The sequence below is a fragment of the Cryptotermes secundus genome, unplaced genomic scaffold (assembly GCF_002891405.2).
Source record: "Cryptotermes secundus unplaced genomic scaffold, Csec_1.0 scaffold5, whole genome shotgun sequence".
NCBI lineage: Eukaryota > Metazoa > Arthropoda > Insecta > Blattodea > Kalotermitidae > Cryptotermes > Cryptotermes secundus.
The window spans coordinates 1,711,299-1,727,852 of NW_019724742.1; the positions used below are offsets into that span (position 1 = coordinate 1,711,299).

A 16,554-nucleotide genomic window follows, 5' to 3' on the forward strand; every position below is an offset into this window, starting at 1 on the left:
GTGGTTTGGAGGTTTGGAGACACTGATGGCACTGATGGTGTTGTTTGTTCCGTGCTGATGTCATTGATGTTGTAGGTTTGAACGTGTCAGATATTGAGGTTAAGTTTAATTTCAACAAACTCTTGGCGATACAGAAGAAATAATGGCGTAAGCTCCATCCTTTCGTTTTAGCTACTGTATACTCTCTAATGTACAACTATGTTTAAGTTTTGAAACATAGTCAGTATTTGTGTAATTATTTTGCATATGGACGTACTTTTCTCTTTGACCATATTGTTTCAGATCGAAGGTGACATTCAAGATTACGCTCACATCCGATCCCAAACTGCCTTTCAAAGTGTGAGTATAAGTACCGAATATCTGGATGTTATTTTCTTCTTCATCATCATCTTTTGTAAAGTACTCGGGAGAAACCTGAAACAAATGCAACCATTATTTAAGTTGTCCTCCCTCCAAATGATTATTTGTTTGTGCTGCCTTCCGAATATGTTTTAGGCAGTTGTTCTTCGTCAGAGCATCGAATTTTCGACCACACTTGCATAAATGACTAATGATAGAATTTGAAGGTTTTTAAATTCCATAGTATGGTGCCAGGTATTCATAGGTCATAAAACGAGCATAAACAATAACCATTAGATGTTGAGGTACAAGACAGATGACAGTTGTATGTGGTAGCTACACGGTATAGATGTGAGGTTTCTAATCTAGTAGTGGAGTAGGATATGGAAGTGAATAACTTAATTTTTTTTATTTTATTGCATGCAAAAAAAAGGCAGAAAATTCAGTGTGTCTAGGCAGTAACTTCTTGTTTTTCCGTTTTCATATATTCTTTTGAGACCACGCTAATGATGTTAACTTAGCTTAATGACAAAATTAAAAATGATTAGGCCAAAGGCCCCATACTTAGCAGGTTATAATTTTGTTTAGTAAAGACAGCATAATAGTACATCAGAATTGAACTTTATTCATCTTCGATCATTACTACAATGAATTCTTCAGGATCTATGGTATCTTTGTGATTCAGTATTAAGCATAGGATTTGAAGATAACTGCAAACTGGGACTTCTCTTATTCATTCCAAATGATCCCGTGTCATGTGGTTCCCAGAAATAATTGTGTTTTTATTCTATTTACAAAGGAAGTGAAAATGTTACATAATTGACAGGCTGTTTCCATTTTTCTTGACAGATGATGCATCATTATTTAAGTGATATTCTCAGGCTCAATGCATAATGGAGAGTCATTGTATTGAAGTACACAGCATGAGACAGATTCTTGAGTGCTTCTGTTTCTTCCTTGATAAGTATGAGCATTGTGAATGGATGAGAGGAGTGACCAGAAGTGAGATACAGGAAGCTTTCCAGTGTGCACAAGAGATTGAAAATATATGTTCTGTATTGGAGACTAAAGGTTGTGTTACAGCATTTGAAAATAAACTCATAGAGTGGCACAAAATTAAATATGGCATCACAGCACATTATAAAGTGCAGGAGTTTACAGCTGCTTGTGATCTGATTCTGTCTAACTTCTTCATAACTTCCAGAGTTACAGATGAAGTGTTGATAAGTGCCACTAATGAATATTTACATATCTGTGGAAGAGATAGGTTTCATTTGTTAAAGGAGAAACTGATATGTAAAAAACATACACATGATGCAGTTACAAGTGTTATTGATGAACTTAATACAACATTTTTACTACAAAAATATAAGTCTGCATTAGGTTGTGAACTGTTGAAGTCAATTTGGACAAAGTATGTACGATGTGGAGAAAAATCCAACATTTCGAACTGTATCCGTTCAGCCTGTACTGACAGCAGATTTCTAGACTCTGTGTTGAGAATATTGGTTAAGGAAGATTACAACGAGGAAGTAAAGATTATGAAGAAGATAATAACAGAATCACTTGTATTGAAAATGAGTATAGAGAATGAAAGGGATCCTGTTTTTTGGCATGCCGTTCTTGTTACCAGTAGAAGTTTGATTGTTGCAGTCTGTGATTTATACCCTGAGATACTTTTTGTTTTGATAAAATTTATTGTCTATATTGGAAAGTCTATGATCATTGAGTTTACAGAGAGAAATTGTATTTGGCATCTTGACAAGAGTGCTAAACTGATTGCAGATCTTTCATTTGATGATTTAGTTAATGTAGTGAGATGTTTTTTGGAATCTTGGGGTTTAGCTGGGAATTATATGAGACGGACATTACAGGATTTAAAGTCTCAGCCAGGTTGTAGTGTATGGGTGGAAGTGGAAAGACAGTGTGGATTGCCAGTCTTGGCAAAATGTCTCGTTTCCAACAGCAAAGATAAGAAATTGACTCCAACCTGATGGATTTATTTCATGTAGGTTGAGTGTTCCAGAAAACACACCATTCACTGCAGTGCTCAAATTTGCTGCTGAAGAATTTAAAGTCCCACCAGCAACTTCAGCAATAATAACTGATGATGGGATTGGGATCAATCCCCAACAAACTGCAGGTAGGTATCTTCACCAAAAAAATAAACTCAGCCAAAAAATTTAAAAACTATTTTCCTCTTCAGATGAGGTACATATGAAATAAGAGAAATTTAATCCTCTGGGAAACTATTTCATTCTGTCTACTCAAAATACCTAAAGCAGATGATTTCTAAATGCCTCAAAAGTATCATGGAACTTTTTATGGATAAATCATTGTTATTCAGTGAATAAACTATTTCCACTTTAATATGTTCACACTTCATGGCCATAAACCTGGACTCACAAATGTAATATCACTATCAAAGTATGTCAGTGGCTTAATATTGAAAATTTTGGATTTAGTATCGAGTAAGATAAGAACTGTTAGCAAAATGGAACGATTCTCACAATGAAGAATTTCATGGTTTCTAAGCCTAGTATTTACTTTTTTATCGCGCTAATTCAATCAAGGAAGTTAAAATGGGTATAAAACACAAAGAACTAAGAAACAAAAGATTTTGTATAATGAAAAGTTGAAACTTGTGGTAGATTGAATTAACTGATTTCAGGTATAGGATCCAGAGGCCAGTTGTAATAACTGCAGCAGTACACCTTTCATGGCTCCATAATGTCATAATATTACAGTATATGTTTACATAAATATCATCATTACTAATTTTAATTTATTTTATTAGTTGCAATTCTTTCCACGTACTAAACTTGTGTTTTTATATAATCATCACAAATAATTTCACTGTCATGCGTGAATAAAATTGTATTTCTTTTCAAACCTCAAGTGTGTATAAACAGAGGGACATAGTAATATTCTTATCTGTTATGACACACGTTTTTTTAATTACTGTATTTCTCTTTTTTGAAGGTAATGTCTTCTTGAAGCATGGTACCGAGCTTCGGTTAATTCCCAGAGATCGAGTGGGCACTAAAACCATCCCACACATCTGTCTAGTTGACCTTAGTGCAACAGTCAGAATCTAGATTTTGTATCCATTGACTATAATGAAAGTTTCTGGGCTCATTTCTGAACACGTTTGTTCATTTCAGTGTTAACTGTAAAAGTTTATGAAAATATTTTAGAGCATTACAGTCACTACTAGAATATATGACTGAATCTGACATATGAACATACCAAAATGTGACTCAAATACATTCAAATTAAGAAGGTGGTCAACTTACAGAAAATATGTTAAATGTTTTCATTTTTGTGTTGATAGCTATTACACAGTGCAGATGAGCCTACTACATGCATAGCTGTTAGCCTTATAACTAACTGTTCACTGTGAAACATTTCTGCAACATTTCAGACTGAGGACTTAACAAATTCATGGTGTTCTAATTAATTTTTGTATCCTTTTTTGGTTCAGTTTTCTTCTCAAGCCCTCAGAGTCATATTCCTGTTCTTGTTAACATTTCCAACTGTTGATGTTGCTACACCCCACTGGTGAGCATTTGTTCTCAGACTAACACCTGTGTCTCTCAAATTCAAGACTTCCTTCTTATGTTCAATGTTTAATACATTCTTTAATTTTTGACCACTGTATTATATTTAAGTATCCTGTTACACTCTACACAATGTATGACACAAACGTGAGAAAAATACACCTGATGATGGCCATTTACGGCCGAAACATGTAGTGTAGCAGAAAAGAAGACGAACTACAATAAATTGTTGCACTTAGGACGGAGTTTGTGTCATACGTTTTGGACCACTGCATAATTTTGTTAATAAACATACATCTAAATTGTCTACTACACAGCATTCTCCATAGACTCCTGGAGAAACAGTGACATTATATGAGTGCATATGTACTGGGCTTCCTTGCAGGATCTAAAAATCTGTTCCTTGGTAGAGACAGCTGGCTAAGAACCGTTGATCAGAAAACAGGACAAAGAAACTGTCAAAGCTCTGAAGGAAATTCTACAGCTTGCTATCACATTGATAGCAGAATGGTAGGCTGGACCCGGTTTTGAGAATTTAATTTCTTATGTACTGAAAAGAACGAGCAGAAAATATATTTAGCAAGTATGAAAAGAGGACAGCTGGGAACAGAGGTTTTCATATATACAGAATGGTGTAAGGAATTAGCCATTTTTCTGTGTGGCTAACATACTGTCATCTGTTAGTGACTGGACACAGGGTGTGGATTGATTATTCAATTTACTGAATGCTCATTATCTGTAATTACAAACAATAAGCCAAGAAACCAGAATGAAAGCAGTGGCAAGGAGCCACTGGTTTTTTGCTTGGCTTATTCTTCGACCCTGAAGATGGAGATGACATGTTCCTCCAAATTTTGGTTGACTTTCAAAGGACTACTTGGTATTATATCTCAGAAGATAGAACTCTTCATAACCACAGCTGTAGCTTCAGATGCGATGTGGTCATGGCCTATTATAGCACTATTTCATAGTGTATAGAAATTGATGAAAATTACAAGGAATATAAGTCAGGAATTGATCTACCAGCTATGATTCAAACCTATGACCTCCTGAATATGAAGACTGCCAACCACTAGAATGTAATTAGATTCTAAAAGGTTCTGATGATGGTGTATAACACTTAGAATTACTGGGTTTTTGGACTTTGACCATCATCTTGGGAACTGGATGTTTCTGTCCTCAGGTTTTGGGGGAAGAAATCTACTCCGTTTAGCCCCTCAGAAACTGCTAACTCCAGTGACTTGAGTCATTCTGACCAGGCCACAATATTCAGTAATATTAATCCTACGAGTAGTTATTAAGGTTAGTACTAGAAGCTGAAGATCAAATACTGCCATTTGGAATACTCAAGTTTATCCTCATTTTGCTTTTAATTACTAATTTTACATGACAGATATCCATGTCCCTACTTATAAGATTATACTTATAAGATGTATTACAAAAACAGCTGAGTAAAGAAATGCAGTAATCAATACTGTAAGTTTTATTAGAGAACTAGAACTGGCCTTACAATATGAGTGTATTTTTGTATTTAAATCAGACTGTAAAATTCAGTCACCTTATAATCACCCTTTTTAAAAATGTCACTACATGCATCACTTTTCTTGTGTTTTCAAAAAATGGAGATCATTTTGTATTCAACATCATCCTATGACAGGCAATATGAAAGATGAAAGAAAGAAACATGAAAGATGAGTATTGCCCACAGATGAGAATCATTGTTCTGCTAAAGATGGCATCATATTATTAGTCTAAGTCTATTCCAGTCCAACTACATGCTTTGAAAGTCTGAAAACCAATTAACATCACTCCTTCTGAATTGATCGAGTAGCTCTGGTATTAAAACACACAAGATAGCAAAATCATACAGTATATACATCACAGTTCTTCAGTGGTAGGGGCCACGAATGTAGCTGCAGAACCTTAGGAGTAATCAGTGAATTTGTGCTGGTACTTACTTACTTACTTAGTCATGGAGCTAAGCCCTTCTGGAGGAGCCACCAATTCTGCAGCTACTCAAGAATTTCCCAGCATTTTATGGAACCCGAGGGTTTATTACCGTGTTCGCGAGAGCCCTCCACTGGTCCCTATTCTGAGCCAGATCAATCCAATCAATACCATCTCTAAGATTCATTTTAATATTGTTCACCCACCTATGCCTTGGTCTTCCCAGTGGTCTCCTTCCTTCTGGCTTTCCCACCAATATCCTATACATATTCCTTGTCCCCCCAATCGTGCTACATGCCCCGCCCACCTCGAATTGAGCTGGTTCTGTTAATAAATTTAGAGGGTTTAATACATGCTTCTAACTTGATTAAAAGAAATTTTACATTTTTTAGAACAAAAGATACCCCTCATTAACTGCTTAACTTCAAGATAGCATATGCTTCTTGTAGTACAAAAAATAGTTTGTTTCCTTCATTTTTTACTTTGTATTGATACAAATTAGCATGGTAGGTTTTGTAATAAATGTAAATAATAATCACAGAAAATTTTGTCCCAGCTCTGTTTTCACCATATTTATCTATCTACCTACCAATGCCTAATACTCCATTATTTGTAAAGTTTGAGCAGAACATTTTGCTCAACAACAAACTTTGATTTGTATTGTCTGTAGCTTATTTATAAAGAATTAGGATATGGTTATGACATTGCCCCCTCATGTGTGAAGGTAATTTTAGAACAACTGCAAAGTTTCAAAAGCACTAATATAGCATAGAAGAAATCTGTAAGTTCTATATATCAGAAGCATCTAGATTATTGAAGTTACAGCTCACAGTGCAGCAAAACTATTATGACTGCCAGAAGAGATGTGAGTAATTATAGGTATGCATTAACTGGTTGCAAGTAGTATTAATTCTGCTAATAACTGCCAACAGTAGTCTCCCTGTTGTAATTTTCGTGGAAAATGTTTATTCAGAAAAATTTCTGTTCACAAGAGCCTGCCACTGGTCTCTATCCTGATTGACATGAATACATTTAATACCTCATCATTCAACAAACTGAGCCAGCCCAACTCACTCTCTAATTAAAATTTCATCCAAACCGTTTTCATTCTGAATAGTGTCAAGAGCATTCATGAAGAGAATCCTTGTTGATACACACACAGTACAAAACTGAGGTGATCTCTAACAGCAGCAAGATATTCATAACAAGTTCCATGAAAATCTGTTGAGTTGTTATTTGGTTATTAGAGGGGTGGGAACAGACAGTCTTTGCATCTTGGCATTCTGAATGCTCTTGGTTGTAATGAATAACTGTGATGAAGATGTTAACAGTATTAAATACAACTCTGCTTACTTTTGTTACTGTTGTTATTACAGTTACTGAATTTACAAAGTGGAACTTGTGCGCCTGCTTATTACTGACTGCAGAATAAAGGACTATGTGCTTAGGGTAGCCTCCAATGGTACTGCATTCATATAAAATTTTATGAAAAATTTGTCCAACAGTTTTGAGTTGAAATGTGCACAGACATATAGAGAGACATTAGCCCCCTCATCTGCATTCTACTTATGTACATCATGCAAAGAAGGCATAACAAGACAAGAAAAGCAGGCCAAACAGCTGTGGCAGTAACCTAGTTATAACATTATATACATCCATATTACAACCAAAAATTAAACACTGGCTTCCACAGGTTTGATTTAAAAGTAACAAACTTCTGAAATACCACTGTAAAAATGGCTTACCTTTTTATTGTGAAGAAGTATGCCACACATGATAAGACAACAAAAAAACACACTGTAAGAACTCTTTCTCTTCATACTTGTGTGTCTCTCACAGCAAAACAAACTGCAGGATTCAAATTTTGCTGCACTGTAATAACAATGCAGCTGCAGGCAACTTGGTCCAAACAGTTGCTTACAACACTATGACACCACCATACATTATGTTTACATATATATTTATACTATAAAAATAATGAAAAATGTACACACTAAAAAACATGGAACTGCTTCCTTGCAACATACCAGAACACAAGTTACATAATGCTCATCATCTCTCCATACAAGAATCACACAATCAGTCACCATTCACAACACAAATGCATGCAAAAATTCTAATCTTTCTGATGGAAACCTTTCCATTTTGTTGTTTATGTACTGTTAAAACCAAAATTTGCCTTAGTTATTCTTCTTCTTCTTCTTCATCTTACTATTATTAATGGTAAGCAATCATTTTTGCATAATTTCTATTGTAATAGTTGGAATCTTCCTGTCATAAAATATAAGAAGACAGGTTCTGACTATAAAGGAATTCTGATGCTGTACCTTACTTCTGCTGCAGATGATGAAAGAAACAGTGATGAGTTAGTTATTACAGATTATACTTGTTATGTACACTTCCATTTTAAATATGAATTTAAAAATTGCTTTAAATGTAGAAAATATTTATCAAAAAACTGCTTTGCTTTTATATATCTTCAATCATTTGTCAACCTTATGGGAATGTTACATTATTTCTGCCACCCAATTCCCAAAACTATGACAATAGTCAATGAAAGCTTATTTTCCCAAATCCCTATACATTTCCCATTCATTTCTTTGAATTCCCTTTCAAACCTCCTGTCTTCCCATATTTTTGTATTAAATGACATTATCAGTTATTTCAGGTCATGATTGAAAGAAAAGTTGTTAATACTATCATTCTACAGGCTAATTCACATGACTTCTCATCAGTGCAATTCAAATACAAATAAACTGCAAACATTTGAGCATTTGAACAATCAGAAACAAGAACTACATAATACTGAAATTCCTCAGACTTAGAAAACGAAATTACAATTATTTTTGGCACCATTATGGAATGCTGGATTACTGCATAAATCAGTCCTCGTAACAAGAGCACATTAAAGTATGGAAAGCATAATTTCATTCTGTATAAAAATTTGTTTGGCTGCTCATAATATGATTATTAAGTTTTACTAAGTTACTATCAGTAACTGATGACCTACTGCTGGTCAGTTATCTTTCATATTACACATGAACTGTCAAGCTGACTTAAGTGTCTTCAAGTCACCATGACAAATTCCAAACTGAACCTTATATAAAATTTAAGTATTTATGGTAAGTGAAGGCCCAAAAGTCTTGGCACAACTAATATCCTGAGAAGCTTTACCAGAAAATTAATCCTTACCAATTTAATTATGTTCCTTTATGGTGTAGGAAGTTATACATACTAAAGTCAGACTGAATTTCAGGTTAGTCACCTCTGTTATTTTAGAGAGGGTGCAGAATTATGTCATTCACTATAAGCATCAGAAATACCACTGTGGATAAAGAAACAGACAGAACTTGGCAGGGAAACTGTTTCTTTGTTTTACCTTACAATCTCAAGTCTACACTAACTGTATGATTCAGAAAACTGCAACATAATGAAACCAGATGAAACAAGAAGTGCAAAATGTGTTCATTTCTGTTCACGCTTATCTACTGTCAAAGAATGCACTAAAGCAATTCAAATAGTGACACTAACCCTGTAAATCCTACATGGTACCTTAGAGTATTTGGCTGCAGTGTAACACTGATTACATGTGTGGAAGAGGTGAAGAAATTTGAAATTAAATTACATATATCATCAGTATGACATATTTACCAATTTTTTTCTTAAACTTTCGCATTCTGATGAAATACATCATACCCATTCATTTTCAGCAAAAAATACATGACAAAGAACATAAAGAATGGGTTATGTGTATCCATCTGTCCACAAGTTATACCTGCCAAACTGCTAGACTAATTTATATTAGATTCGGTATTGGGCTTAATTAAATGCTGTTAGACACTGGTTCATACCAGTCCATTATAACATATACTTTACATTAAGGTCAAACTGAACTTTTTATAATTTTTCTAAAAATGCTCATCATTCCCACACTCTGAATGTGAAATAAAATACAGACTTTATTAAGATCTGCAACTTTCATTTGTAACATTGTTTAATACAGTGAATATATTTTACGGATACACAAGGAACAATTGTTTGTGATTAAGCAGTGTGATTTCTGTAGTGTGATTACTGTTTCAACAATGGGTTTGTAAATGCTAGAAGAGATTTTTGTTTGTAATAAATGAATATCCAGGCTAGTGAGGCATTAAATCAAAGAATTAATTTTGAAAATATGTGTATTCCAAATTGGAATAAACACTTCCACCCATGTTAAATATTGATATTGGTTTATTTAATACTATTCTGTTCATTGCATGGGTTATATACATCAGCAGGCAAAACATTTATAGTATTCATACATGGCCTACTGTCTGGAAAGACAGAAAAACTTGAAATATCTCACTTAAAATCAATGGTATAGAGGGAACACTCCAACCAGGACATTTTCAGATACAATCATTACAAAATGATGATGTGATCTAGAGATCATCCAGCAATATATTCAGTTACAATTTATTTGCACCCACATGTTTCTCTCTTAAATGCAACTTATTATCTAGTCACCCTTCTTCCTCACTACATGTTTTAGCCATATACGGCCATCATCATGTGTCTTTCATCTTGCTAAAATTGTTGCACCATATGTCAAAATTATGTGTCACATGTGATGCAATATTTCCTGGTTAAAATAAATTAACCTTAATTAAAATTAATTAACATCCCAATGTTTTCCTTGTAGTCATCATCCATTCGTTTAAAAGATATGTGCCTGAGTATCTCTCATTTTGGATTTATTTTTGCAGCATTCCCTTTATGGTGTGGGTATTATGAACTGCTCAAATAACATGCATAATGTCCATGCTGAAAAGGGAATGCTGTGCAAATAAATCCAAAACTAGAGATATTAAGCATATATCTGTTAAATGATTGGAAAGTGACAGTAAGGAAAATACTGCCATGTTAACTTTAATTAAGGTTAATTTATTTTAATCAGGAAATATCACTTTCGCATGCAATATATGATTTTGACATACAGTACAATTTCAGCATGACAGAAGATACCTGATGATGGCCGTGATTGGCTGAAACATGTAGTGAGGAAGAAGGGTTTCTAGAATAATATGTTGCATATAAGATGGAAATATATTTGTACAAATGATATATTAATGGAACAGGATGCTTAAATACAGTATTATTTAGTTACAAATATTAAGTCTGTTGATTCATCTGACCAGTATTTGTTGCATAACATACAGAAATGAAAAATTCTATTCACTCACAGTAAAATACCACTAATATGTATTGCAGCAAAAGAGTTAATAAACTGGAAACAAATTTTTGCACCATACTTTGCATAAGTGGGAATATACATGCTTGAAATTGTCCTGTCATTTTGTTATGTTCATATATACTTGGGATTTTCATGGGTTTCCATTAGGTTTCAGTCTTGAATGTTCTGGTTTTACTCCACAGATGTCACTAGTGGCAGATGTACATGTCTTCACGAAATCTTTCAATTTCTTTGCATTGGTGCTAATGCACTTGTTTTTTCTTGGCTAGGTTTTTACACAAATTTCTACATCCTTTTCTATCCTAGTTCCACACGTGTGCGCTCGGTCACAATTTTATTGCATATGTTCTTGTTATCTTCCGCTGCATTAGCCTGGTCTAAGGTGATTGAATAGCTGCATGAATCTGACAGGGGAGTTCCAGTAATTGAGGTTAGTTCTTTCTAAGGGACCCAACTGAGTAGGTGATTTCCTCTCCCTCACCTGAGGAGGGAAACATCCAGTTTCCAAAACATTTAAAGTCCAAAAACCCAGTAATTCTGAGTCATATATACTTGCTCTAAATACCCCTACCATACCCCTGCAAGTCACAGAGGATGAAGAAAAGAACATGATGCCTTGGGGCTACACTGTCACTGAGGGACATAAATGTGGAGACCTAATCCCCCAGGTTGGTGGATGGATGCAAGGCTGATGACCTCGCTCTGTAAAAAAATTACTGTTGTGAAATCTGAAAATTGATTGTCTAATTCAGACAAGTCTGACAGAATCTTCTAAGGAAAGCTATGGCTCAAGAAAGGGTTGTTTTACTGCTGCCGCTGACAATGATGGCAGGAGCGATGACATATCTTCTTAAGACTATAGGTTTAACCTGAAACATGTCTGACATCAACTAATTCTCCACTCCTCTGAACACAATATATTACAATTAAAAGGATCTTGCCCCTTCTATCACAGTAAAACATTGTAGAATCTCCTTAAAAATTAAATGTGGACAGACAAAGTGGTTTGATACCACCACACGGAAATGTTTTAGTTGGAACAGGTAAGGCATTCAAGAGGGGAAAAGACGTTTCATTAATACTCATATGTAGAGTACATACTACAGTTCAATCAGGATGAAAATGGAATTCTTGTAACAGCATTTATCATCTCCTGCACAAAATTTCATGGATCTAAAATGTGCAGGACACACACACAAACCTCTGTTTTACACAGTCTTACAGACTACAGAAATCAAATTATCAACAAAATTTTCTTTGATAATCAAACACTTTAACACTAAAGTCTTTAATATATAAACAAATTAGATGCTTAAAAATTAACCACACTACACATTGTGTCAATACATACATTTACCTCTTCAATATAAAATTACAGAGTGCTTATTTAGCAATCCTGCTTATATTCTCTTTTTGTAGGAAATTACAAATAATGAATATGTTTGCATTATAGACCCAGCTCAGATTATGGGTGTTTGCATTACTGTACATCCAGTAAATACACTGGCTTCCATAAAATGCATCCTGTCTGTGTGGAACTGACAAAAGAGTTTCCATGTGTATATCCACCAAAGAGAACAATGATATTATCAACTTCCTTTATTAGTATTTACTGCACTACATATTTCGGTTTTACAAAAAGCATCATCAGGTGGATGATCAATAATACAAGAATGACAGAGATTACAACTATCCATAAGAGTTCAATATATACTTTCTGGTGATGCAGCCATCACCAAATTTTATGATGTTGAAAAATATGTTACTGTGTAAATAAGTCAATAGGTGGATAAGAAAACTGCAAAGGAGTATCTTGAATTAACAGCTGATGTAGTGAAATAAAAACTTAAAAAATTACTAAAATATTCCACACCTTCTGTACGTAGAAAACAAATATTTGATATTAAAACAGCAGTTTGATGATGGACCCAACAACATATGGCATCTACTGTATACAGTCATCATCTCTATAATTTCTGTGTTACTGGCCATCCAGCTGATGATGGTTCATGTAAAACCATACTGTATAATGGATTAATGTATTAATGAAGTAAGCTGTCAATATTATAATGTTCTGTCTGATGGATATATATCTGGAAACTCTGTCAGATATTAACTTTATATTAAAAAATGTGCACTCACTGAAAAGCTTACAAGATAACTGTATTATATATAAATACTGCTTTATATATTATAAATAATATCAATATTTATTCAGATTGAGAAGTCATTTTATCACAAGCACAAGCATCAATAAACTTATATTAAAAACTTTATTCTGTGTGCACATGTTGTGTAAATAATCTTAATTATGGAATAAATGTTAAGTTAAATTGTAAAAGTTACTGTGATGTTTTCTTTATATTGATAGTTTGTTAAGACTACAGCAGCAATTATTTACAAATATGCATCACATGGACTAGATAGTAGCCAAGTTACCTGTGTTTCAGATGTCTGTAACTGACAAACTGTTTCATTATGTAAATATGGTATGCCAACCATACTGATTATGAACAGTTCTCTGATGAAGGACAGTTTCTGTTCATAACTGCTATTCACAACTTGCAAGGCAATTTCTTGCACCAGTTTGGATTTCATCATCAATGAGTCTGGTTTGAGGTCATAATTCTTCCCTCAAACAATACAGTTATAAAAGTAGTCAGAGAATATGTAGCAACATTTACTTTCAGTCACCTTGCAACCAAGACAAAAACAACAGTACTATTAAATGCTATCTGTGTTTATGTTGGGTATTAAATGGAAAATGTTCTCAGTATATGTAACAAGTGTTACTCTGATGTTAATATGATAGCCTACACAGTTGTTCTGATTCTCTTTTCTAATACAAATGAAAGGATAAGGATGTTTCTGGGCCTCATTCTAACACAAAGAAAGAAGAATTGGCAATTGTCCCCAACAACTGTGTCAATGGAATAATAAAAAAATCATCTGAATTGCCACCATATAAGATGAACAAAAAAAATGATCTACAGGAATGTCAATTTTTAATATGAACACAAAACAAGGAATGGTGAATGGTACCTAATCACCATTCAAAGGGGAAAGTGTCCTTATATAGAGAACACAACATGCACCTGCAACCGTCTGACCCAAGAAGGCTTCACAGTGAAGCAGCACCAGTTTCCAGTTTGTGTGGCCTTTGCAATGACCATAAACAAGGAACAGGGGCAGACTTTGAGAAAAACTGGGCTGTGTGTGACTGATCATTCTCACTCATGATCAGATGTATGTCACATTTTCCAGAGTTAAAAAGCTGAGTGACATAAAGATGAAAGTGGAAAATACAAAAAATCCAAGGAATCAATGAAATTTTACACAAAACACCGTTCATCCAAAGATACTTTAATTAAATAAGAAGAAAAGTGCAGAACTTTTCTTGATAATATGATATATTTCCTTTTTCTTATATCTTATGAAATATATATGACTAATAATATCAATATGTATGCATTTTGTGCAGCAATTCTATATCTTTCCATGAAGTGGAACCTGTCCAAGTGGCACAAATAAATGATTATATAAGTTAATAAATAAATGTAATAATGAATAAATAAAAAATAAACAGAGACAAAACTAAGAACAGGCACTATCTGAATCTTAATTTTTCTAGATGTTTGGCCCATTTTACTAGACTGCTACATTTTGTAGGTTAAATATTTAGAAGTCCTCTGCCTCTGCAGTTGGCATTAATTTAAATGTTCTCTGTTGCCAAATGGCTTATAAACAAACGACATTCTAATCTATATTTTAAGAACTATAAGAAATTCAAATATCAACAAGTCTTTGATACTTTGGAGATTATTACTGGTATTTTCATTGTTGTGGTTGTTGTCAGTATTATTATTATTATTATTGTTATTATTATTAATAACATAATATTAACAGTAACATGACTGCCATTTTTTAAATTAAACAGTTTATTTTTAAGTATATTCATACCAACATTAGAAAGCTAATTTATTTTAAACAATGCTTCTGGCTGAGCAGTAAAATAGTCTTCACACTGCTTTAAATTTTCATATTCTTTTAATATATATGGATCTTTAATCAAAATACAAGTTCCTTTCTGTCTGTAACTTCATGCCAAGCTTCTGCTTCGAATTGTTGCCAAACATTTTCAACTGTTCAATGATAAAACGTTTGGCTAATTCATCCTAAACAGGTGAGTCACTAAGAACAGTAAGGAACAACTGATACAGCTGGAAGACAGGACTTCACATGCTGAACACAGCACTTAACGTATTAACTGTTCACCTGTTTATCTGAGGATAAATTCTGCCACCTATTTTATATATACATTTAAATGTATAACTAACTGAAGAGAAACTGGCTTCAAAATGCAGAAAACTTCCATTCAATACCCATTTTTAAACTTTTCATTTAAATTAATCAGTAATAATACTGATTTCAATTATAACATTTCATACAGAATAATGTATGGCCTACTATCCAAATATAGAATTTTAATTAAAAAATCTTTGCAGACCTATTAATGAGTCACCAACAAACAAAGAACATAATCTGTAAATGACAGCTTCAAGGAAATTTTGATACCCAACATCTCTCTTTTTTGCCCTCTATAACATTTAACAGAACATTATGCTGTAAAGTACTCATAATTCTGTCATACATACTGGGTGCAGTGAATGACATGGAATGTATGCAAATAAGCATGAATATCAAGGTATGTGGCATTATTTTAATTCTTTAGATTTCCTGAATTAAGTGTTGTAATTTTTAAGGTGGAAGGACAAACTGAATACAACTTACAATCAAGCAAATATTCCAGTAGACATTCTGGGCTCAAACAGACTATCACTTACAGACACATCAATGTGGTGACTGTTATCTTGCACAGAAAGTGTGAATACCATGATCTGCGCCATGAAAAACCCACCGAGCTTTTTATAAATGCAACTGGTCCCAAGTCGGCGGTATTGATTTTGTGCTGTCACTGCTCAGTCCTCCTGGAACAATTCAAGTTTAGGTCACTGTACTCCTAGCCTTAAATTAAGAATATAATTGTTAAAAATGTTGGAAGGCACATTGTACATTATAGATGAAACTATCCTTCCAAATACAGTTGAACCCCCACTTCATGTTCCTCAACTTAAGAACTGTCTTAATTTAAAGTTAAATTTCAATGATTCCAAGTATTTCATTTCCATGCTAAATTTCGCCAATTTAAGATTTTTCCCAGTTGGTGTTCAAGTCCACTGCTCCATAAAGAAAATGGGTATTTCATGAGATACACAGCACAGATAGCATCAACTTCTTCTTTAGACAAAATTCATATACAAAAATTAGGAAAAGAAGGAAGGGAGAAGGTGGAAGTGGAAGAAAAAGAGAGAAAGGACAGAAGAAATAAAACAACATTAGAGTGCAATGACAGACAACAGAATTTGAAACCGGGACTTCATATGGGTGGTGCCACTGGAAGTAAAAGCCTGT

General features: G+C 33.8%; 2 protein-coding genes and 1 long non-coding RNA gene across 7 annotated transcripts in view; 2 read left to right on the forward strand and 1 right to left on the reverse strand.

Annotated features, from left to right (window-relative positions):
• The first annotated feature begins 55 nt into the window (after positions 1-55).
• On the forward strand, positions 56-4,058 carry LOC111862702 (ubiquitin-fold modifier 1). Of its 2 annotated transcripts, XM_023848319.1 has the most exons (4): positions 56-147; positions 283-339; positions 2,352-2,482; positions 3,322-4,058. In XM_023848319.1, exons 1-4 carry the CDS (start codon positions 143-145, stop codon positions 3,435-3,437), a joined length of 309 nt encoding a protein of 102 aa, XP_023704087.1. In that variant the 5' UTR covers positions 56-142; the 3' UTR covers positions 3,438-4,058. The 2 variants fall into 2 exon arrangements, with proteins under 2 accessions (XP_023704087.1, XP_023704086.1); XM_023848318.2 differs by lacking the exons at positions 2,352-2,482; positions 3,322-4,058 and adding an exon at positions 1,189-2,343 and having other exon boundaries at positions 122-147.
• Positions 4,059-6,080: 2,022 nt separating this feature from the next.
• LOC117282174 lies at positions 6,081-8,320 on the forward strand. The gene is made up of 2 exons (XR_004512815.1): positions 6,081-6,711; positions 7,223-8,320. It is a non-coding gene; the product is annotated as an uncharacterized LOC117282174 (long non-coding RNA).
• Positions 7,790-16,554, reverse strand: part of LOC111862649 (coronin-7) — a 56,012-nt gene continuing 47,247 nt past the window's right edge. For all 4 annotated transcript variants that reach the window (XM_023848181.2, XM_023848179.2, XM_023848182.2 and 1 more), the window contains one exon: positions 7,790-16,070. In XM_023848181.2, the coding sequence (XP_023703949.1) occupies positions 16,062-16,070 (9 nt within the window). In that variant the 3' untranslated portion in view covers positions 7,790-16,061. The remainder of the gene's footprint in view (positions 16,071-16,554) is intronic.

Coding starts and splice junctions, on each gene's coding strand:
- LOC111862702 (XM_023848318.2), top strand. CDS start 1,233: ATGGAGAGTCATTGTATTGAAGTACACAGCATGAGACAGATTCTTGAG.